The sequence below is a fragment of the Haliaeetus leucocephalus genome, unplaced genomic scaffold (assembly GCF_000737465.1).
Source record: "Haliaeetus leucocephalus isolate CR32 unplaced genomic scaffold, Haliaeetus_leucocephalus-4.0 Scaffold577, whole genome shotgun sequence".
Lineage (NCBI taxonomy): Eukaryota > Metazoa > Chordata > Aves > Accipitriformes > Accipitridae > Haliaeetus > Haliaeetus leucocephalus.
This window is the reverse complement of record NW_010973013.1, coordinates 1,107,347-1,132,060: the sequence shown is the minus strand read 5'-3', so window position 1 is coordinate 1,132,060 and position 24,714 is coordinate 1,107,347. Positions and strand designations below refer to the sequence as shown.

Here is a 24,714-nt window from a genome sequence, read left to right as displayed (position 1 = left end):
TTAAAAAGCTTTTTTTTTTTCCTGTTCTACAGTAGTGGCTTTTAATATTTTTATTTCCTATCTGTTCCTTTAGAAGGCTGTATTAATTGAGCTTTATAAAAGCTAAAATACTTTTCAAAGAAGCATTGTAGATAGACATCTCTTCAGAAAAAAGTGCTGCCCCATATTAAGAGCTCTGCAAGTCTCTTGAAGTTTTTTTTCTATGTAAAGGACATATTATCAGGTGGCATTCTTATAGCTTCACTTTCTCATTTGATCAGTGTGGTCTACTTGTTTTCATCTAATATAATGCCCTTTTTGAAGTCTGGTCCTTGTTTTGATTTGTTTTTCCCCTAAAAAAGGATGAAGAACTGGAATGAGTGTTTATTCACATTGCTAGCCAGATTGTCTGTGGAAAGACTATTGCCGCTGTGTTATTAAGCCTGAGAAGAACATGTAATTTTGTTACAACATTTCACAAATGCTTCTCCAGTCTTTTCACTGCTGTAACTATATGGTTATAATACAGTTAAACTAACTCTAAGCTAGAACTTCTGTTGTAACTGTCTTTCAGCTTTCAGACTGTAATAACAACAGTCTTACTACCATGATGTAGAGAGTAGTAAATAGTCGGGAAGAAAAGGTTTAGGTATATATTACTTTTAACATATCTACAAGTGACATTTCTAGTCTTAGTAAAGGGTAAAGGCAGTGTGGGCAGAATTGAATTCTGCGGGGAGCAGGAAGACTACAGGGAATGCAAGAGAAGGGAATAAATGTTACTGCGTAGGAAGGAACACGGGGTTTGTGATGGATCAGTAGAAAGGCAGGCTTTGCTAAGTCTATTGCTTTTGAAATGTGTGTCTGTGGGGTGGGGGTTTTGTTTAAGATGTGGCTTGGTAATAGTTGTCTTCAAGTGCTGGTCTCATATCCCTACCCTTAAGTGTACTGGGATTCAGTAGTGTTTGATGGACTCCCATGTTAAGTTCAGGAAAATATTTATCAAAATTATTCTAAGCCTGAGGAAAAAAAACTGCTTACATAAAAATTAAAGTTGAAAAAGGGACCCTGTAGAGGTCATCTAGTCCAACCTTCTGCTCAAAGCAGGACTAATTTCAAAGTTAAATTTATGTGGCTTGGAGCTTCAGGGTTTTCCTAGGCATAAATAGAAACATTTCCTCAGAAATGTTTTGCCAAAGGAGTGACTGGTGAAGAACGGTGTATTAAAGAGAGCTCTTCAACTGATCTGATGTTTTCCTTTACTTTTATAACTGGTGTTCAAGAATCTTGGGGAAATTGAGAACTGAAGAATTAAGTTAGATCATTGCCAACAAAACTGTATTATTTTGGTTCAAAGATTTTTCTCTATTTTAGATGCCTTACATTTTGAGTAAAAGTGCTAAAGTAGTAATATTACCTTGCTTATTTTGCTGCAGAGCTTGTTACTAGAATATTTGCATTGTTTACTGTGCAGTGATGACAATCTGTAAAGCTGCTAGGACCAGATGTGTGATCTAAAACAGCGAGGTTTTTGAGGCCAAGATTATACATGAGGTAGTCAATGGAATAGTTTTGTCTGGTGAATTGATAACTTCGTTACTGTCTTTTAAGAAACCTTAACGCATGGTGTATGCTTTCCCTGTCAGGGAGTACTTGAAGATAACTGTAATTTTCCTTAACTTGCACTCATTTAAGTACAGTAATAACAAGCTTTAAAATGCTCCAGCTTCCATTTTCAGTCCTCAAAAATGAAGGGATTTTTTGTTATATGAGTTATTTTTCATTTTGTCAGAGTGGTAGTCAGGCAGTGTTTATAAATTCCACTGGTGGTTTGATAATGAGCCAACTTCAGTTGGCATATATATTTGTTAATAACTTCAGAGTTACTTAATGTCAAATACCATTTAAAATATAAGATTAGTTCATAGCATGCCTGTGTGTGCTACTAGTGCATGTAAATTTACCTTCTCTTCCAGCCATGATAACTATGTTGTCAGAAATGTGAGTCACTGAGTTGGTAATCTAATATGACACTTGGGAATTTAATGAGTTAATGTTTATAAATAACTTCAAAATCATCGCTGCTTCATAAATAAAGAGACCAAGAACACCAGAAACAGAGAAAGTGTATAGATTGTAAGGAATAATGAAGGTTTACAAGCCACCTGTTATCCTTCAGGGACGTAATGGACCAAAACTTGACCGACTTTTGTCGTAAGTACTCAAAAATGTTAAAGTTCACCAAAGCAACAGCAGAGTATTAGGGGCTTTTGTTATCGTTGAATACTTCAAGTTTGCTTACAGTTTTAGTTTGTATCATAGATTGGGATGATACTGTTAAAACTTGGTGTGTGACTGTGCTAGAAAGTAGTATTGATATGGTGTGGTTTTCATAACATCTTTTGGAAGGCTTCTTAGTTTTAGATAGTGCAAGTTCAGAGGCTGACAAGGGTAGCAGTTTCTTATTTATTGATAGACTTAAAGGAATGCTTTGTATTTTACAGATTAAAAGTATTTTTTCCTGAGATTTTCCTAATCTTAATTTTTAACTATAGTAAAAGAATTTGCATTTTTTCCCTGTAAATTAGTAATTATTATATATACAATTCCTGAGCTGTTTTGAAAATGTGTGGAAATACTGAAAGAAAAAACCTGCATCCCACAATTGACTAGCAATGTAGCTATAATAATTTAAAGGAGGGAAAGTTTGCCCATCACTTTCCTGTCCCTGGTAGCGTGGTTTCTACTGATTTCCCGCAGCCCATGACCTTTCCCTAGTTAGTGGCCAGATGTACTGTTTCCAGTTTTCCTTTGCTTTTGAAACTGTGCCATTTATCCAACAGATTATTTTGAGGAAGTAGGATTTCTTTGAAGGCATATGGATTGATTAGATTATAACTGAGCAAACAGTTCTAATCAGAGATATGCATATGAATATGATACAGTAGTTGGCTTTTTGGTTTAGGGTGTAAGAGTGGTCAGTAGAATACTGTCATATGATTGTATTGTGTGCTACGCATGTTACAAAACCTGCATGAAGTTTGCATCCTACAGGCATGGTTTAGGTGGAATCAAAGGGATTTTTTAGTGCTGAAGCTCAGGGTTTCCAGCAGATCAAAGTTAAATCAGTGTAAGCTTTGAAAGTTCAGGTTGCTGAGGTAGTTTCATTGGGCAGCCTGCAGCTATTTGGATCTTTCCAGCCTCTGCATTGCACAGTAGGACGGGAGACAAAAGGAGACAGAAGCAAAAAGACCCGTCAGTCAGTGTTGTCTTGTCTTCTTTTTTTTGTTTTGTTTTGTTTTGTTTGGGTTTTTGTTTTGTTTGTTCATTACCTTTTTTTCCCCTCTTGCCCTCAAAGTTTCTGGAAAACAGAGTTCTGGTAAAATAGTAACTTTTTTTTTAGTACCTCTCATTTTCTTTCCATTCACAGTTTCTTCCCATCCACAGTAAAGTTTTCCTTAGTTCTGTCAAGTCTAGCTTTCAGAGACTGAATAACTGGCTTTATGGAGAGGTAATGGGTGCTGTCTGGTTACAGTACTGTAAAGCTATAGATGTTGGATAACATTGACATGTTTAGCAGACTGAGAAGAGCACTCTTCCATTAAGCAGTCTTGACTACACATGACATTGGGATTAGAAATTCTGCAGTTTTTCCAGATTTTTTGTTACTGTGATTCCCTTTTATGAAATCAGTTCTGTCCTGACTGTACTCACTAGAATTATACCACTGAGACAGAGTTGCCAATGAAAGTAGATTTTTCTACGACTGAGATTCTTATTTTTTTCTAAAGTTTTATGTGTACAGATGACTTCCTGCCATCTGGCTTCTGCCAGAAAAGTTCAAGTGTTCTGTTAATTTACATAATATATTGAAAAGATCAAGGTGAGGAAAACTAGGCTTGATGAGGTTTGATCAAAGAGCATTAATAGATCCCCTTGTCTATTAGAATTTCTGTATCTAATAACCTTTAGGTTTATAGTTGCCTCATGTCTTCATCATGGTGGCTGGTTACAAGTTTTTGCCTGACTGATAAAACCTAGTTCTTTCTCTTATTTTCTTATTTCCAACTAAAATGCGGTTTGAGCTTATAACATAAAAGCTTGTTGTTAGACCTTAAATCCCTTTTGATCAAGGAAATTAAAGCCTGTTAGTTTGACTTTGGTAATGTGAAAAGCTTTAGAACTACTTTTGAAGAAAAAAATAATTAACCAGATAAAACATAGCACAGTAAACTGTACCCAGATAGTGTTTTCTTTTGCAAAAGCAGAAAGGCTATTCATGCGGTGTTCCTGGGCTTTAGTAAAGCATCTGGCAGGTACCAAGAGGGGATTTCCTAGTTGAGGTGGACGAGAGGAGGATTGCTGTGGAAGTGTGAGGAGCATAAGAACAGGCAGTTCCTCCTGCATCAATGGGACTGGGAACAATCAAATTTTATTTGGTGTTTTGCTGAACAAAGCAAGTCCTTGCTGCTGCTGTGAGTTGAGATACACGAGTATGAAGGAGGAGCTGGATGATGTTGCAGATTTTGATGATCAAAATGGAATGAGAAATAATACATAGCAGGCATCCTCGTTTTAGACATTTTTAGGGGGAAAAACCACCAACCTGTAGACCAAATACTAGTGTTTAGGATGTCTTAATACTAGTGTACGGGGAAAATCAAATTGGCAGTGAAAGCGTTACATGCAATGGTGATCAATCAGGAGAAAGCTCACTGAACATTGGAAATAACTGTGATGATCTCTAGATTTGCTTAGTGTTTCAAAATCGTGGTACGTGTAGTTAATTAAATGCCTCTATAATTTTGCATTAAATTAGGTGTAAAGTGTTCTTTGATACAAATTTTTTAAAAAGACATAATTTGAAACAGTCTCACCTTTCACTACTGTTTAAAGAACCAGAGGTCCACCACTGTTGAAACTGGAAGTAATTGTCAGTTCCAGAGCATATACGTAAACTCAGTTCAAAACCTCTTGCCTTTGAACAGTCAAACTTTGCAGATCTTCTAAGTGTCTGTTTCTTGCCCATTTTATCAAGTTGACAAGCTCTTGTCTGGGTTTCTCTGAAACCATGTGGAGTATGCTCAGGTAGAAGCTGTCCAGACTGCCTAGTACTTGGAAAAAAAAATAAAGCTAACTTGGTAAGAGTTGTAGTGAGAGCATATAGCAAAAGTTCAGTTTAGGTGTGCAAAGTGAAGTTCATGCAACTGAGAGAGCTTAGGAAGATGCAAAGAGCTTAAATATTGATCAGTTCTGCTGAGGTTATGTTATTGGTGCATCAAGTGTACTTTTTATTCATGAAGATTCTCAGTCTCAGTGGAGGCCGCCAGTGTTTGATGGAAATTTGCAATCTGTATTGACATGATTTAGACTATATTTTCTCTTTGTAAATGAATTACAAAATTTGGGGTGTGGTGTGTGTTAATTCCATGATACATAAGCATTAATGTGTAGGCTTTGAGATATATTTTTCAGTAGGTTTACGTGACCATATAGGAGAGTGAGCTCTGTGGTAAATGCTAAATTTTGGAATGGTGAATAAATATTTGATATTAAAGATGGAAGTGCAAGCTTAATGTAGATATTCAGTTTTTATTATTCAGATAAGTTCCTGCAAATTTGAAGGGCCATAGCAGACACACCTTTTCCTTTTCTGAACTTGTGCAGAAGACGATCAGAAGGTTAAGCTATTAAAACTCAAACTAGCAGCTAAGTTCAAAATAATCAACATGTTAAAGGACTTTTTATTTTTTTCTATAAATGCTTTTAACAGTGATAAAGTAGGTTGACTGTATCCAGTTAGATTGATGTCCATAGAGTGCATGCAGTTCCTTGCAATCACAACGTAGCTGCTCTTCTGTGGACGGCAACATGCTTCAGATGGAGCTGAGGTCACCCTGCATCTGGTGCTGGCGCCTCTAGCTCAGTTACGCATTGTGTAGCCTGTTTGCAGCCAGCTGCTCTATTTGTTGCAGTGACTCAGTGGTGGGAGGAGGAGAGCCAACATGTGAGATGTATTCTAGTAAGGAGTGACTGTTGGATTAGATAATGCTATCTATGCCCACATGCTGGGGCTTTCAGCATTTTAGAATAAAACTCCAAACATTACTGTCTTGTTTATTGCTCCGTAGATTGAGGCAGGGTTAGCGGAGCTGGTGCAAGAGCTCAGAGCAGCACTGAAAGCCTAGGCATACTGAGACTCCAGGACTGGAATATTACAGACATCTTCTCATAGTGCTAGACATTGCAATGCAACTTTTTAAATTGGTGAACATATTTTAATGGTTAAACATATTTTAATATTTACTTAGTTGGTAAATGTAAGTTTAATGGCCACATAAACAACAGTTTGAACAACTCCATTGGTTTGGACTGATGATTCCAGGTTTAATTATAGTTGATATTATACGCTTACCTTTAGAACTTTGACATAGTAGTGTTATTCCTAGATTTCTTGTTTATGTTGGGGTTATAAAATTTAAATTAAAAAAAAAAATCTAGTAAAGCATAGAATGAAAGATGCATACATTGTTGAATACTTTTGTGTAATCATGTTTGGTTTCTTATACAGAATGTCTTGATGGTAACTTTCAGAATAGTTAGTGCAGAATATATTACTGCAATGTTTTAAGCTAGCAATAGTCTAGCAACCTTTCTGTTGCCTTTTGGGTGTTATCCTTGTGTCTGTCTCTGCCATGCCACGTTTATTTGTTTTAGAATAGGTAACAGCACAAGCAAGAAACTATTATTCAAATAGTGTGCGACACAGACCTGAAAATCTTCGCTCAGGAGACTCTGTTTTATGATTTTTAGTTACACGTTATTTTTTTAGTGGCTCAAGTGATGGTTTTTGGTGTCCTCTTTCAATACACTCATGTTATTAGTTTGTTTTTTTTTCCCTCATCCTTCTTGTTGTTGCATCTTTAAGCAGACAGAACAGGGCTAGTATTCCTATTGATCTGAGTGATTTGATGCCCTGCTTTGACACCCAAGTTTTTCAGCCAAGAAAGAATGGAATACAAAATCGATGTGTTCATAAATGATGACTGACAGCTGTCAAATACTATGTATTATCCGCCCGCAGCTGACCTCTTCACTCAATGCAGCAATTACTTCAGTCAGGTCTGTTCCTCAAGACATTTTTTTCTGCAGGCTTTGTCTTGGTTCTTTGTTTTCTATAGTGAGTTTTAAAATTAAATACTTCAGTTTCTGTTCATCTTGGAATGTTTATCAGCTCAGTGCCTGTTGAATTTGGACGTGATACAAAGATGCTTTTGTCTGTACTGTTCGTGGAAATACCTCTGTTTTTAATGTATCTGGCTTCATGACAAGAAGCCTTTTGGGTTCGTGGCTGAATTCTGTTATTCAGGTTGATATATGGTCGTCTTGGTGCAGTTTCCTGTCATCTTTTTAGGAAAAAATTTAATGGCTTGATCTCACATCCAAGAGCAAAGCAAGCCAGTGTTAGGATCCTGAAGATTTATGTGGATGTACAGAAAAACTTCCACTTGAGGAAACAAGGTGACCTGCCAGAGCAGACAGCTATTCGCTTTCGCATACTTTAAGCAATGAATTTGTTACTTGTAGTTTTTTTTCTCTTGGAGCCCTTGTGACAGCAGCTCTGTTCTTTGACACCATGAGAGTTGCTTAGTGTTGAGGCAGACTTTCTCTGGTGGAAGGACAGTCTTTCCACAAACTGGGACACTTGCAGTAACTCTTCTGTAGGTGACCAAGGCACAGGCTTAAATGTGAAAAGTGGTCCAGAAAAGGATGGGTTCTTTCTGGCTTTTAAGTCTGCTCTGACACAGAACCTTGTTTTACCAGTAAACATTGATGTTTCTTAATCTAGCTGAGATCTTTGTCTTCCCTTCAACCCATGTTCTAATGACCATATTTTAAGAGAATTGATTGAGCCTTCAATTCTTTTGGTTGACTATGTTGAAGTCTTTAGCAAAAGGACCAGAGGATCTCTGTCAGTCATTTACTTCCAGGACCAGAAGCTAAAACAACCACTTATTTCTGCTCCTCCCCCGAAAAAAGGTAACGGATATTATTAATTTGGGATAGCTCCCTAGTTGATCATCAGACACTAGTTGTTCAATGCAGTGATGTTACTTGCTGAAGGCATAATAGAAAGTGATTTTGGTATACATGTGGTACTGGCTTATTTCATATAACATCAAGAGCTGAGACAGTAGCACTTCTTAATTGTTATTACCTTCTATGACCTGATTCGGAACAAACTAGGAAGGTTTTGTGTGTACCTGGGTAAATTAACTGCAATTTTGTTTTGCAGTTGTCATGTAGGAGAAATTCTAAACACTTCCACCGTCATGGAATGTGGGTGTTTTTCAGCAGGGATGCAACAGTGTCGTTAACTCTGCTCATTACATTTTTCTCCTTGTGTTATTTGAAGAATCTGGTCATGCTCTTGATTCTTGACTCCCCAAAGAACTGCAGGATTAATGCTGATAGAATTAAAAGTCACAAGTTAGTATCTTTCTTCATTCTTAGAATTGCTTGCCTTAGCATAACGAGCATTTCACTATAAAATAGTTTTCTATTTTAGTACCTCTTTAGCTTTTTCAAAAGTTGTCTTGGTAGCTAGATACTGTGCTTTCTAAGGCTGAAGGATTTTCATGTATTGCTTTCCCAGTGTTCTTGAACATTCTCATGCTTTAGAACTACCAAAGTCTTGACATTTTAGAAATGCTTTAATTGATGTGGAATGACTTCTCTAAGCTACTAATGCTTTTGTGTAATATAATTTTGATCTCTGACAAAATTTTAAAATAAAATTACATTATCTAATGCTAACTAAACAAAGCTGGGGGATTTAATGCAAGCAAATTTTTTCTCTTTTTTTAATAAGCAATATGAGTTCTTAATCTTTTTAAGCTACAACTGTAACACTTGTTAAGCTGTAGTTCATTCTTAGTTTATGAAATTCATCTTTTCTCATTAAGTTGTGTTAAAGCAACTTGATTGCATTACTAGCATTCTGATCTTTTGACCTGTGCCACTTTCAGTTTTCTGTTCAAAAGGTTTATTAAAATTGTTAAAATGACTGTAAAAATATAGTGGTTTGTGGTGTGTGGTGCTTTTTTTGTTGTGTGTTTGTTGGGGGTTTTGGTTGTTTTGGTTTTTTTGCTTGTCTTTGTTGACAAAGGGATGCTTCAGCAACATATAATGAGAATAAACTTAAAAATATTCTCAACAATGGTGTATTTCATCTCATATATCTTACTGCATGGAGATTTTATATAAGATAAGCAATGTTTGCAAGGTATTTTGCTGCCCTCTCTTGGTAGAGCGTTTGTATTGTAAGCAAAGTGCTCAACTTGTTCATAGTTTTTATTTGTACATTTCAAAAGGAAATATTTTCCAAAAATAGTTATTTATTTTTACAAAAATAGAATGTTAACTACTGAATCATGCCAAATTTATTTAATAATGAGAACTTTTTAATTTGAGTCCTGTGTAGATGAAAGTGGTTGTCTCACTGCCTTTTATCTGTATCTCAGTAGACAGCCAATACAATTTGATAGTGTTGGTTGCTGACTGAAATATTTTTTGCTTTGGATTACGTTTAAAGCGTACAAACACTTAGGTACATTTTGTTATGACACATGGCTATCGTGTGTCTTTATAGCTCTCTGAAGAGGAGGAAACCCCCAGGTAGCTTCAGGGACATATTAACACCTATTAGGAGAACTAGTCAATTGCAAACAGTTTGATTTAGGCATACATCTTATGCTTTAGCTAAAGTTGCATGTAATTACATGCTATATAGAGACAGAGTATACATTTATATACACCCCCACCCCCCGTATACTATAGTGTATATAGTGCATACATATAAACACATGTGCACTTACCCCTCTCAATAGTTAGAAAAGCTTGAAGTAAAACCATTCTGGGCCAGGGCAAACACCTGGAATGCTTCCCTCTGCTACTCTCCTGTCCTCTGGACATTTCTGGTTCAATAGCTTCTTGTGTGTGATGCAATTTCTGTTTTCTAAATGACCTCTAATGGTTTGACATTATTTTGTGGGTTTTTTGTTGGTTTTGGGTTTTTTGGGGGGGGGGGGTGTTTGGTTTTTTGTTGGCTTTTTTTTTTCCCCTTTCCTGTGGGCTTTTTCCTACTCTTTCTTTGAATCACTCTGCCAAGGAGTTCCATAGCTCATCTGCCTGATGTGCAGAGGTGCTTTTTTCCTTTGAGCTTTCCTCTTATTAGTTGCATCAAATCTTTCCTCCCAGCTGTTGTATTGGGATGTCCTCATCACTCAGGATTTTATAGACCAGAATGCAGAATTCCAGCTTCTTTAGTTATTTTTAAATGGAAACTGTTTGGTACATTTGGTCATAGTGTTGCTGTTCTTTGAACCTTTTCAGTTCTGCTGTTTTCCTCCTTTTGAGGTGGGAACAGAGATACAGGGTTGGTGAAGCAGGATGATGGTATTTTCTATACTGCTCTGTAACCCTTTCCTGATGTGTAGCATCTGGTTTATGTTTTTGAACAGAACATGTCAATGAATGTTGTCATAGAACTGTCTGTTGTAACCCTAATATCTCATTCCTGAGTCAGTAGTCAACTCAAAGTCCAGCATTTTATATTATATGAATTTAGTAGATTTCCTCTCTCTCCCTTGCATCACTTCACTTGTATCTCAGTTGAGTTTTATTTGCCAATTTTATTGCCCAGTTACTTGGAACTGGAAGATCCATCAGTAGTTCTTCATAATCAGCCATCATCCTTGGTATCCTAAATAACTTAATATCAAGGAGCTTAGTCAAGAACACCTCACTGTTTCTTTTCCACGCTGCTTATGAAGACATGCAATGGCACAGCTCTTGGTATGGCTTAGTGCAGAACTGCCTTGGTGATGCTGCTGTTATGTGAAAAGTGACCTATACTGAGGTTCTATTTCTGTAAAGAAATTAAGAACTTCGGAAAAAGAAAATTTAAATATCTGGCAGTTGCTTGTTGTGTTGTTAAACCTAGTGAACTGATACCTTCTAGTTTTGTAAACTAAATATAACGTGAAATGTTTATAACCTCAAATGTCTTATCCACATTTTAGTTTCAGGATTAACAGTGTGTACATTTCTAGGTAGAATATGCTGATTTCTGGCAAATGAATGTAAAAAAAATGAACAGAATGAACAAGGCTGCTTTGGAGTCTGTAAATGTTGACTCCTGCTCTGAATAGTCTTTTAGCTACAAACATATGTGCATCCGCCTCTCCCTTACAAAAAAAGAGCCTAAAATGACCAAGTTGAAGTTAGCCATGATGAAAACCCTGCTTTCCTCTAATAACAGATTTTATCTCAGGGAAAAAGAGCACATAGTAAAACCAGTTTTGTACAATACAGAGCAAGCAAAAATGTAATGCCAAAAATATTTTTAATATCTCTTTTGGATCTTAAATTTCTGTGGTTTATATTGTATTCTCTTGATATTTTGTAGAAATCCTCTGTTGGTTCCAAATATGTATCAGTCAATTACCAGACTTTTTGGTGGACTTCAGAGGCTAAAAATCAAGCATTTAACAAGCTGAGTTGCAGCCCTAATTTCTTAGTGACTGCTGTTACAACTTCATTATATGGGAGAGCAGGAGCTGAGGGAAGAACTGATACAGGAGCAGAAATATTTTGCTGCTTCTGAGGATGTTGGGTAACAAGTTCCTTAGGGAAGGGTCCTTTTGCTGTACGTAACTGGAACTTAATTGCTTACAGCAATTATGAATTTTCAATATCTACCAGGTTTTTTGTTCATAAAGGAAAAACATTGGTTCTGAAAGAGGATGGACTTCAATAGTAACAGTGCATGGGCTGGGGTTTCCGTTCTGCCAGTATTTTCTGGGCCTGAATAGGAGTGAAATAGCTGAAGTTCCCCTCATTTTCAGACTTCAGTTTTATATGGCTCTAAGCATATAGTATAGAATTACCAATGAACTTTCCAGGTAAGATTGCCCAGTGGCAGTCTATAGAAGACACATATCTAGTAGCTCAAGGTGTCAAAATTTAGGTCTCCTTTTTGCTTTATAGTTAAAAGCTGTCTGTGCTTTGTATTTGTTGAGAAGCTATCTTCAATTGGCATCTGAAGCGTGGCAGAAAAAAATGGCTGTGTGCTTTATATACAAGTTTTTAAATGTCATGATATTTTTTTGAAAATAAGAATTCAAATAGAGGATGATAACTAACAATATTTTCAGTGATATGTATTGGCAGGAACATACTGGCCAGAGCTTTGAGGAGGATGTGCCTAATTTTTGTTTTAGTAGTGAGTTCCCTGAAGAGATGAAAAAGCTTTGAAAATCAAAAAGCTATATTTCAGCCAGCTAAAAACATGTATCTTTTAAAAATATAATTTAAAAAAACCCCAAACCAAAAAACTAAAGAAAATACAAAACAAGTTGAGGAAAAAAAAGCAAAAGGGTTGTTTACAGCTTTTCCCACTGTATTTTTGCAGGAAAGTCCTTTCTTTCAGCCAGCCTAGTGGCTTTGGCAGCAAATTTTGCATGATTCCTTCTTACCCTTAGCAAGTTCTTTATATTTCCTCTGCCTGGCTTTTACTTGTTTTCCTCCTCTCCACATCTTCTCCTTCTCTGCTTTCCTTTGCAAAGACTCCCATGAGCTGGAAACCCTGCCAGCTCCCTGCAGTGTTTCCTTGGCTGCTGCACCCTGGATTTTTTTCTGACCATGTCCAGTTTTCCTCTGCCTTCAGGGTGTTCTCATCTTGATGCCAGTTAAGTTGTATGTGCATGTAGTATTATGCAAGTGGAGAGGGACGTGTAGATTTTGATGTTTCTGTAAAATTTGGATAAATGCTAGCTGGCTAGTTTATTTGAAAAACATAATTTGTTTGAGGGTGGTTTTTTTTAATGGGTATTCGTGTTACTGCTATTTCACTGTACTTTTATTCACTGCTTCGAGTATAAAATACTATGCAAAGCACGAATGTAACTCCATATTCCAAACTGGGAAGATTGTATCAGTTAGTAAATTATCAGCAGCAGCTTTCTATTCTTACCTGTTGAAAGATGTCTCTTGGAATGTTAAATTAGTTAAGAGGAAATTGGATATATGATTCTTTTTACCGTAAACATAATAAAACTATTATCCGGCTCAGAAAAATGACATGTAGAATTAAGAATTTTATGTAGGTGCAAATGCTGTGCTCTTGTTCTCGCTGGTGCAAAGATTGTTGATTAGTTTATCTGTTCTTGTCCTCTAACAGTTGCTCAATATTTTTGGTTTTTGCTTTGCAACTTAGGGTTTGGTTTTTTTTCTTTTCTTTTCTTCATGATTGTAGGCAGTTGCAAGAGCAACAGAGGCAGAAGGAGCTGGAACGGGAGAGGCTGGATCGTGAACGAATGGAACGGGAGAGGCTGGAGAGGGAGAGGCTAGAAAGGGAAAGACTTGAAAGAGAGCGTCTAGAACAGGAGCAACTGGAGAGAGAACGGCAAGAAAGGGAACGGCAAGAGCGCCTAGAAAGGGAGAGACAAGAGAAGGAGAGGCAGGATCGAGAAAGACTGGAACGACTTGAACGGGAAAGGCAAGAAAGAGAACGGCAAGAACAGTTGGAAAGGGAACAACTGGAATGGGAGAGAGAGAGAAGAATTTCAAACGCTGGTAAGAATTTAAAAACCAAGTGTATTCAAGTACCAGACTACGCTTTATGAGTTTGGGTGATGGAGTGGGAGAGAAACAACAAAGGGCAGTGAGTACAGTGGTGTAACAACAGTCAGTATTTCAGGCTTCTGTTTGCTGGACTTGCTTCCTTTTTTTTTTTATGGCAAGAAGTCCCAAGAGCTTTGATTTTCCTGTCATAATTTGCCATTAATGCTAAAATAAATTTTTTTGCACTATTTGCTCACTCCATTGCCATACTCGCTGATTGCTTGAAGAACTCGAATCATATTGGGCACCTCCAACATTGGTTAAAGTATGATGAGTTACAATTCCATTATCGTTGTTTGCTCTATTCAACAAGATGTATTCTTGTTACATAATTTGGGGGAAAAAAAAACCCCAAAACTAAACATATCAGCTTGAGTGTGTTAATGTAGAAGGTATGTACCTATATAAGGCAAAGTAGTAGTGTGAGAAATGCCTTTCAGTGTGAAGTCTTGCTTAATTTATCATTGTAGTAACATTACAGTGAAATGTATTGTATGTATGTGGAGATAAGATAATGCACTGCCTGCGGAAATGTATCCAGTGATAACTGAAAGCTTTCTCATTTTGGTAATATAATGGAACATTAGTCAAGTGCTTGGTTGTTCTTTAGTAACAAACTCAATTTATGTAAGAAGTCAGCTCATGGTAAAAGTCAAGGAATACTATGTAAGAGCTAGTCATTTTAGAGCGGAGGGTTTTATTGGTAGTTTTATTCCCAGTACTTCCAAGTTTGCGATGGAGCTTTTTCTGGGGAAGAGAAAGATGATACTTACTTGCTGCCTATGGTATGAGTTTTATTAGTGGAGTTGTAACAAATGTTAAGATCACTACACTTGCTTGCAGTTTGCAACCAAACAAGAAGATAAAAGCTGATGAAAGACTGATTAATCAACCCTATATCTAATCCATCTCACAGATGGGATTTGAGAATACTTACTGTAAAACGTACTTGTAAATTCAAATGTTGGCACAAAAATAGTTGGTAAAATTTAAAAGCAGCTGTGATAATATGTAAAACTTTCCTAACAGTATTTTCACTTGTGCCTAATCCTCTGGTACTAACTGTAGTCTACATTTATACATTTTGTTTGAATGCTGGTTTTGTTGCTTCATTAGCTCCCTTTTTCTCTTTCTCCTTTTTTTATCCTGCCTTTGCTGCTGCTTTCCATCTTCTGTCCAGCTCCATCTTTCGACAACTCCCCGTATAGCACTCCACTTCCTGAATACTCCAGTTGCCAGCCTCCTTCAGCACCTCCTCCATCATATGCAAAAGCAGTCTCAGCACCAATGTCGGAGGCCACACCGGAGTACGCTGTAGTGACTTCTGCACCACCGACTTCCACTCCCCCTACACCGCCTCTAAGGCACTCTGCATCACGTTTTGCTACATCTTTAGGCTCAGCTTTCCACCCCGTTCTCCCCCATTACGCTACGGTTCCTCGTCCGCTGAACAAAAGTTCTCGGCCCCCTTCTCCCGTCAATGCCCCGGCGACTCTGCCTCCAAATACAAAGCCTGTCGCCTGGTCTGCGCCCAGTTTTGCCCCCCTTCCCCCGTCTCCTCCAGTAATGATAAGCAGTCCCCCAGGCAAAGCTACTGGTCCGAGACCCGTCCTCCCAGTGTCGGCTTCTAATCCAGTGACCCAAACGTCTACGTCTCCCACGGCTTCTAACGGGCTTCCTGAAAACCTGGCTTACCCGGTTCCTTCACCTTCTACCTCAGGTCCAACTCCGCCTCCGCCGCCTCCCCCCCCTCCGCTGCCTTCCTTTCCGCCTCTGTCACTCTCTGGACCTCAAGCTTCTCCTTCTCCCAACTCCCCGAATGCCTCGACTCCCTCATCCAAGCCTAGTGTTCTCCCTTCTCCCTCTGCAGCTACCCCTGCCTCTGTTGAGAACTCTCTAAACTCTGTGCTGGGAGACTCCTCTGCTTCTGAGCCAGTCTTGCAGGCAGCCTCTCAGCCGATTGAACCTACGACCCAGCAGGGTAAGGCTTTCTGTTATTGCTACTAATGCACTAATCAGGAATGCAGGCGAAGCCAGTTGGTATCAAAGCCCGTAACTGCCCCAAAGAATTAATACGATGCTTCCGAAGTTGCAGTGATCTTAATACCACAACGAAATACCGTTTGGAAACTGGGGTAAGGGAAACCTTAAAGCTCCGTGGATAAGAGCCGGCATTCTGTGGCCTGTCGTAGGTAAAATTCTGATTTCTTAAGCTCTCACCTGTCGAGGACAGAGCTTGTGGAAGACGTGCTTGGTGAATCTAGCACTGTTAGTTTATTTGAAATGTGGTGTTAATAGGCAGCATCATTAGTTTCCTAACGGCAGCCAACATGGAAGAATGTATGTGCAGCTTTGGACATGTGAATGACCTTAAGCAAGGAATAATCTGAACTGGTTTGATACTCTATGTAGTTTCAAATTTAGAAAGTAGTATGTAACACCTGCAGCATTTCTTTCTATAGAGTGGTCATATTTTGATATATGGCTGTAAGTGCGCATGTATATATACACACACACATACATATATACATACACACACAAAAGATGGGTCTTCCTGTGGTATTCTACCAGCATAGATAAAAAGACTTTAGAGAAAAAGTTTGGTTAAGCAGGTGACAGTCTTAATGGACACTGTACCAATATGATAAGAAATGTGTTTTACATGGATGTAAATGACTCTGTTAACCTGAATCCTGCTTTTATATTGATTTGATAGATTTAGGTCTTTGTATGTAAGTCTGCAGTAGCTCAGCTAAAGGTGTGGGTGGAGGGACTCCTGGGGGATGAGCAGGCTGTGGCTTCATCACACACAAGTCACGCAGAGTCGATCCTGCTTATACTCTCTTGTCTGAAATGAAGGTGTGAGCTACTCTGGGATGGAGTGGAAAATAGGGTGAACGGCCTCGCTTGTAGTATGGAAAAAAAGCTTGCACTTGGATGGTGAGTGACACCAAGAGAGTTGAAAAGGCTTTTAAATTTATACAGTGGTTAGCAGAGTAGGAAACCAGGAGGACTTGTGTGTGAAATTCCTGCCTGGAGAGGTTGCTTAAGGTAGTTGCTCAGCTTTTTTAGTAGCTTATGGCAGTTTGGGTGAGGCAGGGAGGATGTGTAGGGCTGTTTTCTTAGTCACAATTTCTTAAACTGTTCCTATAATAATAACAACACAATAATCGTCAGAATATTCTTTCTTCAAAACACATTTTGTATTGCATGTCAATGTGAATTTAAAGCACTAAAGGAATCATGGATAAAAAAATAGAAAAGCTTGTTCCCATCAGCTTAAAATACATCAGTCTTCTGTCTCACTAATTAGCATTTGTATTAAATTATTAAAGTTGATTCCTGGAATCTTTTTTAGAGGAAAAATTTTTATACAGCTTAGAAATTAGTGTTGGAACTCAAACAGTTCAAGGGTTCAGGTAGTTTGAGTGGCATGTTAAATGCTTGTTAGTACAATGAAAAGTCACTCTGTGTTTAGCACCATTTGGACAAACAGTATTGTTCCTATGTGGTCTGTTGCTCGTGCCTGACTTGACTCTTTATAAAAGCTTTGCCTGTTCCCCGGTGTAAGATTCTTCTTGGTTGCAGCACAGAACCTGACTGGAGGGGTTTTGTATATAAAATCCTCTGAAACTGTCTCTTATAGCATATTATGTAATATTTTTAGTGCATTTAATAAGAATGCTTCTCTCCTGCTGAAACTTGCAGTGTTTCCTTGCCTATAAAAAGGATCCTTACCAGTATTAATGTCTCATACACTGAGCAAAAGAACCAGTATCTCGGTGGACGCAAGGTCTTTCTTTTCTAAATCCTTAATATAGTCTATTTGTTTTGTCTTTGATACTAGGTGTTGTCCAAGGACCACCTGCACCTCCTCCCCCACCGCCCCTACCCCCTGGCCCAGCTCAGTCCTCAGTAGCAGCCCCACCTCCTCCTGGCCCACCACCACCACCTCCACTTCCACCTTCAGGGCCTCCGCCGCCGCCACCACCACCTCCTCCGCTTCCTAGCCAAGTTCCTCCCGTTCCCCTTCCACCTCCTGCTCCCCCCCTCCCCGCCTCTGGATTTTCAGTGGGATTTGTGTCCGAAGAAAATCGCCCTTTAACTGGACTAGCAGCCGCACTTGCTGGAGCCAAACTTAGGAAAGTCTCGCGGGTAAATGCAACTCTTTTTGTTCCCTTCTCCAATTCCTGTCTCTAAGTCCTGTCTTCCTGAACTGCTTGTAATTTTTGTTCGAGATTAATGGCATATCAAGACTTCTGGGGTGGGCTTAATTCGCTCTTCAAAAAGCATTACAGGATGTACTACCAGCCCATCACATTCTTTGTACGTTTGTTTCTTTCTCATATGTGAACTTTGCTGCTTGCATTAAGTCAGCTATAATTTTATGTGCACATCTGCTGTTACTTTGTGTATTATGCAGGGTGAAGACTCCTCCAGTTCAAGTGGAGGAGGAGGAGGCTCTGCTTCATCTAAAACAGAGAGTGGCCGTGGAAATGGTCCGCTTCCCTTGGGAGGCAGTGGGCTGATGGAAGAAATGAGCGCCCTGCTAGCCAGGAGGTAAGGAGCTGTTTCGGCTGCGCTCCAGATGCTTAGTCATCGCAGAGGTAGGATTTTGGGTGCCTGTTTGCGGCTGGCTAAGGATCAAATAAACATCAGCTTGCTCATGTGGTTGCTTTGTGAAGTTGATAATGTTTTATGAATAGCATTTTGACTTGAGTGTAATCGAGTACTTCTGTGTAAGTCTTTGTGCAGCAGTAGGGGAGGGGATACAGACTTCAAGAGGAGAAAGAATTGCACAGTTGCTTTGGCAGGAGGGCTTTGTCCTTCAAAGTATTTTGAAAGTACCTTTTTAAACACTAATTGTCAATTATCTAGCCATCAGGCTGTGTATGTCTCTAATTACACTAAACAACATTCTTCCATCTTAAAGCTATGATGATCTGGGTAACTTTTGTTTCTGCTTGTAGGAGAAGAATTGCTGAAAAGGGATCAACAGAACCAGAGCAGAAAGAAGATAAAACTGTGAGTTGAGAAACTTTATCTATTTCACATTATTCAGTACTATATTATGAGAAAGATTCTAATGGTGTACATGAGAGATTAGTTGTACTTTACCATATATATACACATAACCACTCTTTTGTGAAGTGCATTTTCTACATACAATTGAGCAGAACCATTTAAATATCTATAAAAAGCGAAATAAATATTTAAACAGTTGAGGTTAATCTGTTAGATTCACAAGAGTCAAAGGTGATTTTTTTTCTCTCCTCTTCCCCCCTTTCTCCCTCTCTCCTCCCTTTTAATCAGGAAGAATCAGAGTCTTCAACAGCTAAAGTTTCTTCAACAAGCACACCTGGTAAGTAGCACAGGTTTGTGAACTCTGTGACTCTATAATGCTAGTGAATGTGCATGAGTTGGGACAGTAGTTTTTTTCCTTCAAGGCAGACATGCAAGACTATCAGAGTCAGACAGAAACAGTTGCCACTTCCAGGTACCTTAGTGAAGATTCCTTCACATGCAAGTGTCCTTTCTAAATCCATATAAGTGCATGGAGTAGAAATTCTTTAACCATGATTCCTCTGCTGAGGAATGCTTGTGGCAGAGTTTGGAACTGTGTAGCCAACGATTCTGCTGCAGTCGGTAAGGAAAGCTTACATCTCGCCAATTCTGTAGTTGTCCAAGGTGCATTGTCAGCATGCATATGTATTCATACTATAAATGCTTGTGTTACAAGGACTCAAGTGACACTTAAGACTTTCTTCTCCTGTCCTTCATTAGTACCTTCTTGTACTCTTAGCTTCCCTGGCCACCTCCCGCTGTGTGCATACAAAAGGGGGAGGATGTGCCATGTAACCTGCAGTTTGTCATCCCAAAAGATACTGGAAGCAGAAGGAAAATGACTGGGTAATGAATATACCAGTTTTCAGTATATTCTAGCTTTCTCTGTTGATTGCTTGTCCATGTGTATACTACTTCACTAGATGATTCAGCCACTTGATGGTGTGTAGGCCTTAATATGGAAAACTACTGCTGCAGGGTGAACAAAACCCAGGTGGCCATTGGCTGTAGCATAAAAAGGAGAGCTAAGAGTGTCTGGATGGAAATAACTGGAAACCTGTTAGTATTGAGATACAGTAGTCTAAAGAAATTAGACTGCAAGGCAATAAATGGCTTAATACAAATCAAGTTTTTCTTCACACACACCACCCCCCCCCACCCCCCCCCCCCCAGCTTAGGAGTTTTAGGAGTTTGCTTCATTCTGTTAAACACGGAGATGATCTTAGCCTTGGGGAAATGACTGCTTTGGAACACTTCTAATAACAATATAGGCCCAAAAGAGGGAAATCAAAAACATTGGAAGTGGAGTGGTTCCTTTAATTGGTTGTCATAATAAGAAGCCTCATCAAACTTTAAAATGTCAAATGCATCCAAAGGTTTGACTGTTTCCTTCCAATGGAGAGATTTCACTTTGTTTCTTGATGATGTACAATGCTCTAGTAATGCTGTGCCTCATCATTGGAACATGTCTTCAAAATATTTAAGAGGACTGCTTGGCATACTGAGCAGAGGCCAGGTCAAAAATTTGTGTAATTATGTCTAATTACCATTAATAATATAACTGAAATTGTTATACACAGACTTGCTAGGATTTACTTCTTTGGCGTTCCGCTTACCCTTCCTATGTGCTGTTGTGGTGAACTATCAGAGTTCCACGTTCTTTGTCAGGAGGAGTATGATGAAAGGGGAGACATTTCTTCTGTCCTGTGCTTGGGTCTCCTTGCATTTATTTTGACACATTTCAACTCTGTTAAGGGGCTGTACTCTCTCTCCCCCTGTTACTTACAGGGAGAGTTACACCATGATTACTTACACATACTAGTCCTTTTCTATATATGGTATATTCTTTCTAGGGGAAGAAACAGTCACATAAAGCTAAGTAAAACCTAAGTTACAGCATGTTAGGTAATAATATAAACAAACAAGCTCAAAGCCATGGGTTAGGCAACAGATGTATGACCCTTGGATAATGTAGCTGTTTCAGCTAGGTAAGGATAATCATGGGGTCCTTCAGCAAGCCGTAGCCATAGCAAAGGTTTCTCAATTTTGCAGATACAGCTAAAATAACTCCTTGGCAGGACAAGTCCTGAAGCCTGGTATATCAAATTAAGCTTAAGACTTACTACTAGCACTGGCAACCTGTAGTAGGCTGGGTCACAGGCTATGCTAGCAGAATTCTGCAATTCAGATACTCTTCTCAGGATCTAGCTGCATCCCAGAGAACTGCCTGGTCAATATGAGACTCTGAAAGGGCATTTCTGCCTGTTAGCTTGCCCAGCTTAGCAGAGCTGAGCAGTACAAGAGAAAAGGAACAAAACAAACCCAGATCTGAAATAAAGACTAAGATCAGTGGCACGTTAAAGTCCTGAGTAAGTAATGATAGCAAGTAAGTAATAACAATTCACACTACAGAAGGACTGTTTTAACTTGTGCAGATTGTAAGGAATGAAAACCTGATCCATAAGGAATGAAGCATTTGTGGTGATAGGTATGTCCTGAGGAAGGGCTTAGGTGAGACCACTAAAGGAAAAAAAATCAATCTCATTCACCATGTGAGAACACAAAATAAACAGTCCTTAACTGAACTGTTTGCCTTGTTTTGGCTGTGATTTCTGTCTGTCTGCTGTTGACAAACCAACCTGCACAATAAAGCTGGCTTTCACGTGTGACTTTAGATCACTGTAATAAATTCAGGATAGCAAGTCAAAGTTTATTTGAGAGCATTCTAAGCAGTACTGAAAGCAGGCTCCATAATGGAAAGTGAAGCATAAGCACGTATAAAGATAGGTTGGGCTTTTTAAACTTGACTACAAATTAGACTTATGCCTATAGACTAGGCCCAAAAGTCCTCTTCTGCAGTGTGTAATAGACTGCTTGCCCATAGAGTATAAGCTGCCCAGATGGGAGAAGAGATGCACAGTAAAACTTTGGTATCATGGGTGGTGAGTAAACTATGATCTCTTCTGGATCCTAGGGCAAGGTACCTTTATTTTTGAGTCTGTATTATTTTGAAAGGGGGAAATTACATATTGCAACTTTTGAAGTATCTTTTTGGGGACAAGACTTTGGAAAATAAATACCTTGTTGCTGGAAGGTATTCTAGCTGTGTGAGGTTGTATCGTCCCTGCTGTCGCTTCATTGAAATTGACACTGAATTAATCTTCTGTAATTCATTAACAGCTCATGAAAACTCCTTTAGCTTAAAAACATCTTCCCCTAGTATTTTAAGCTATTCGGTTATAGTTCCAGAATTCTGTGTTTCACAACTGAAGCAATCAGATACTTAAAGTATAGGCAGACTTTCTCCCAGCTGGATTAAGAATCAAATGGCATTTACAATGTCTAGAACAAAAGTGAGACTTTAAGATGCTATCGCAACATAAATGGTAGTATGACTAAAAATAAGATGAATACAACAGGAGGTAGCTTAATATGAAAGACCTAATGCAATGTAGTAACAAAAAAACCCAACAGCAGCTGACTTAAGTTGCCAGGAACTTCAAGTTTCCTCACATAAATTACACAACGAATAGAAAAAGAGTTTTTAATCTTCTCACTATGTTTTCCAGAACTAACAAGAAAGCCTTGGGAAAGAACAAATACAGTGAATGGAAGCAAGTCACCTGTTATCTCCAGGTACTCCCTTTTGTACCAGCTGTCTTTTCCTTATGTATGCTGTTGTTGCTCATGCTGTTAAAGATACTGGGCAAAAATCACTTTAATATAGTAGTAAAAGCAAAGCGTATGGGTTTAAAATGGCTGCTGTGAAACTGCTTTTGGCAGTTTTAATTAGGAATGAAGAGTTGCTTTTGGAGAACGCTAGTAAATGAAACTTTTGACAGTAAAATCAAAAGTAAAACCCCAAAAGATTACTTAACAATTGCTGGTGTATAACTTCAATTATTAAGGTGTATGTTTGCCTGCAGCAATGTTTAATTCTTCTATTTCTTCAAATTTTTAAGTCTGAAATTTCTTGCAAGGGAAAACCAAATTCAGTGCTGTGATTCATATATTCATTAGTAAATTTAGTGAATGGGTTTTCTCCTTTCTTTTTCTGTGCTAGTCATAGAATGGTTATCTAGATATATAAGCCATCTGGGTAAATTTGATTCCGTGACAGTTCTCAGTAGCTGTCTCATGCCAATCCAAGGAAGTCTATCCTAAAGAACTGTAGAAATATATCCTACATCCTTCAGTGCATTAACCAATCTTTGATAACTTGTCAGGTGGAACTTTGGTAGGCAGTGGGCATTTCAGTAGGCATTTCAATATGCAAAAGAGTGAAATGGCTGCTTTAGCATTTTTATTTTTTGAGGTATATTTAATTGCCATTTATGTTAAGCAGAAAGCATGTGGTTCATTTTAGAATTCCTGTATAGTCTGCATACAGAGGTTAAAGGATTCTGACCTGTGATAATCTGACAGTGTTACCTGAATTTCTTGAGAGAAAACAAAAGTACATGTTAAACTTGAGAATGCTGTGTTAGAAATGACTTGAATTCTCCTTAAAATTCTGGCCTGTTGGAAACAGCTATGCAAGATTTGGTGATTAGAGAAGAAGAACCAATTATTCTCTAAGTGGCGTTACTTGTGGTCGAGATTGCCATCGAAGTCTTCAGTTCTAAAACTGCAGCACTAAACACTCAGCCTGTATCAGTATTCTTGTCTGTCTTTCAGAAATAACTAAGTCCAGGAGCCTAAAAAGTCTGCAGCCTTGTTTTTGTTTGTTTGCCTTTTTTTTTTTTTTTTTTTTATCAAAAAGCAGGTGACATTGGTGGTGATGTCCTCTCTGCTATACTGTCAGTGTAGCAAAATACTGCTTTACCTTTAGCCTTGACTTCTCCCTACCTTCTTCCCCCTCACCCCCCGTAGGTCTTGCCTGCTTTAACCAAGGTCTCTTGTTTTCAAGCAGATCAAGGTGTCAATACATGGCATTGAGGGGGAACTTGTCACAGAAGTAATTTGTGTAAGGAATCCTAAAGAGCATTTTAGATTTCATATTGTTTAAGATAGTTGCTGACCTGGCCCTTTTGCTATAGATACCCTATGGATAAGCAGTTGAAGAAAGGAAAGTGAAGGCATTAGTAAATAGAGCAATTCTCCATAACAGACTCCTTTGGGGAGTCTGGCATGTCCTTAAGTCTTTATTCTACCTGTCCCTACAGACATAGCTTCTTGTAAACTCTTTTATGCATCCTATTTCATTGATCTTGTTTCAACTGGTGAAATTCAGAGGTTACTGAGGTCTGTTTAAAAATGTTTTCTGACCTAGAGGAGTACAGAGGAGTCTTGAGACTTCTCTTGAGATGTATTGAGAAAATCTCTCTATCAAGCTTTTGTCTTCAGTCATCCAATGGAAAATGTTGATAGAATTCAGCTTGGTGAGAGCCTCACCAGGTGTACACTCTAAAAGTACTTCCAAAATAAGAATTCCATGTTTGTTAAATGTCAGTATTATTTTCCAGTGCTTTCATAACCTGCTGGAAGGTGCAATAGCATGTATTTTAAGACTGCTTGTACAGTTTTCTAGTCAATGTTGTTTGCCCTGCCAGGATGAGGAATGTTTCATGGACTGAGAAAGAAAAGGTATTAGTAGAAGTCTCTCCTTAATATCTTTGCATTTTTCTTGATTCTCTACAGTTGCCAAGCCTATCTCAGCAAGCAGCTTGTTAAAGTAACTTTCTTTGAGTGAGTTAGTCAAAGGGTGCTGCTATTTGAAACACTAACACTGTGTTTGCCAAAAGGGGATATCTTTCACCTGGTAAGGCTCAAGAACCTGCTTCTGGCCTCTACAGAGAGGATATGAGTCATTTACGGGGATAAAATAAAGCATACCTAAGAAACTGGCAAGTAAGCAAAATTTTCTCTTCAGAGCTTCCAAACAGGTAGACAATGAAGGAGTTGTTGTTCAGAATGAATGTTCTAAGTATTTTAAAATAACTAGTGTCCTGTTTAAATTCAGGCCTTTTTTTGGTAGCAGACTTT

General features: G+C 38.5%; 1 protein-coding gene across 6 annotated transcripts in view; it reads left to right on the top strand.

Annotated features, from left to right (window-relative positions):
* ENAH (enabled homolog (Drosophila)) overlaps positions 1 to 24,714 on the top strand; it is a 52,294-nt gene that overhangs the window by 15,152 nt on the left and 12,428 nt on the right. For 3 of the 6 annotated variants that reach the window (XM_010577708.1, XM_010577709.1, XM_010577710.1), the window contains 7 exons: positions 13,298 to 13,617; positions 14,846 to 15,646; positions 17,513 to 17,820; positions 18,089 to 18,225; positions 18,636 to 18,690; positions 18,979 to 19,027; positions 22,299 to 22,365. In XM_010577708.1, coding sequence (XP_010576010.1) covers positions 13,298 to 13,617; positions 14,846 to 15,646; positions 17,513 to 17,820; positions 18,089 to 18,225; positions 18,636 to 18,690; positions 18,979 to 19,027; positions 22,299 to 22,365 — 1,737 coding nt within the window. The remainder of the gene's footprint in view (positions 1 to 13,297; positions 13,618 to 14,845; positions 15,647 to 17,512; positions 17,821 to 18,088; positions 18,226 to 18,635; positions 18,691 to 18,978; positions 19,028 to 22,298; positions 22,366 to 24,714) is intronic. The other 3 variants (XM_010577711.1, XM_010577712.1, XM_010577713.1) reach the window with 2 other exon arrangements.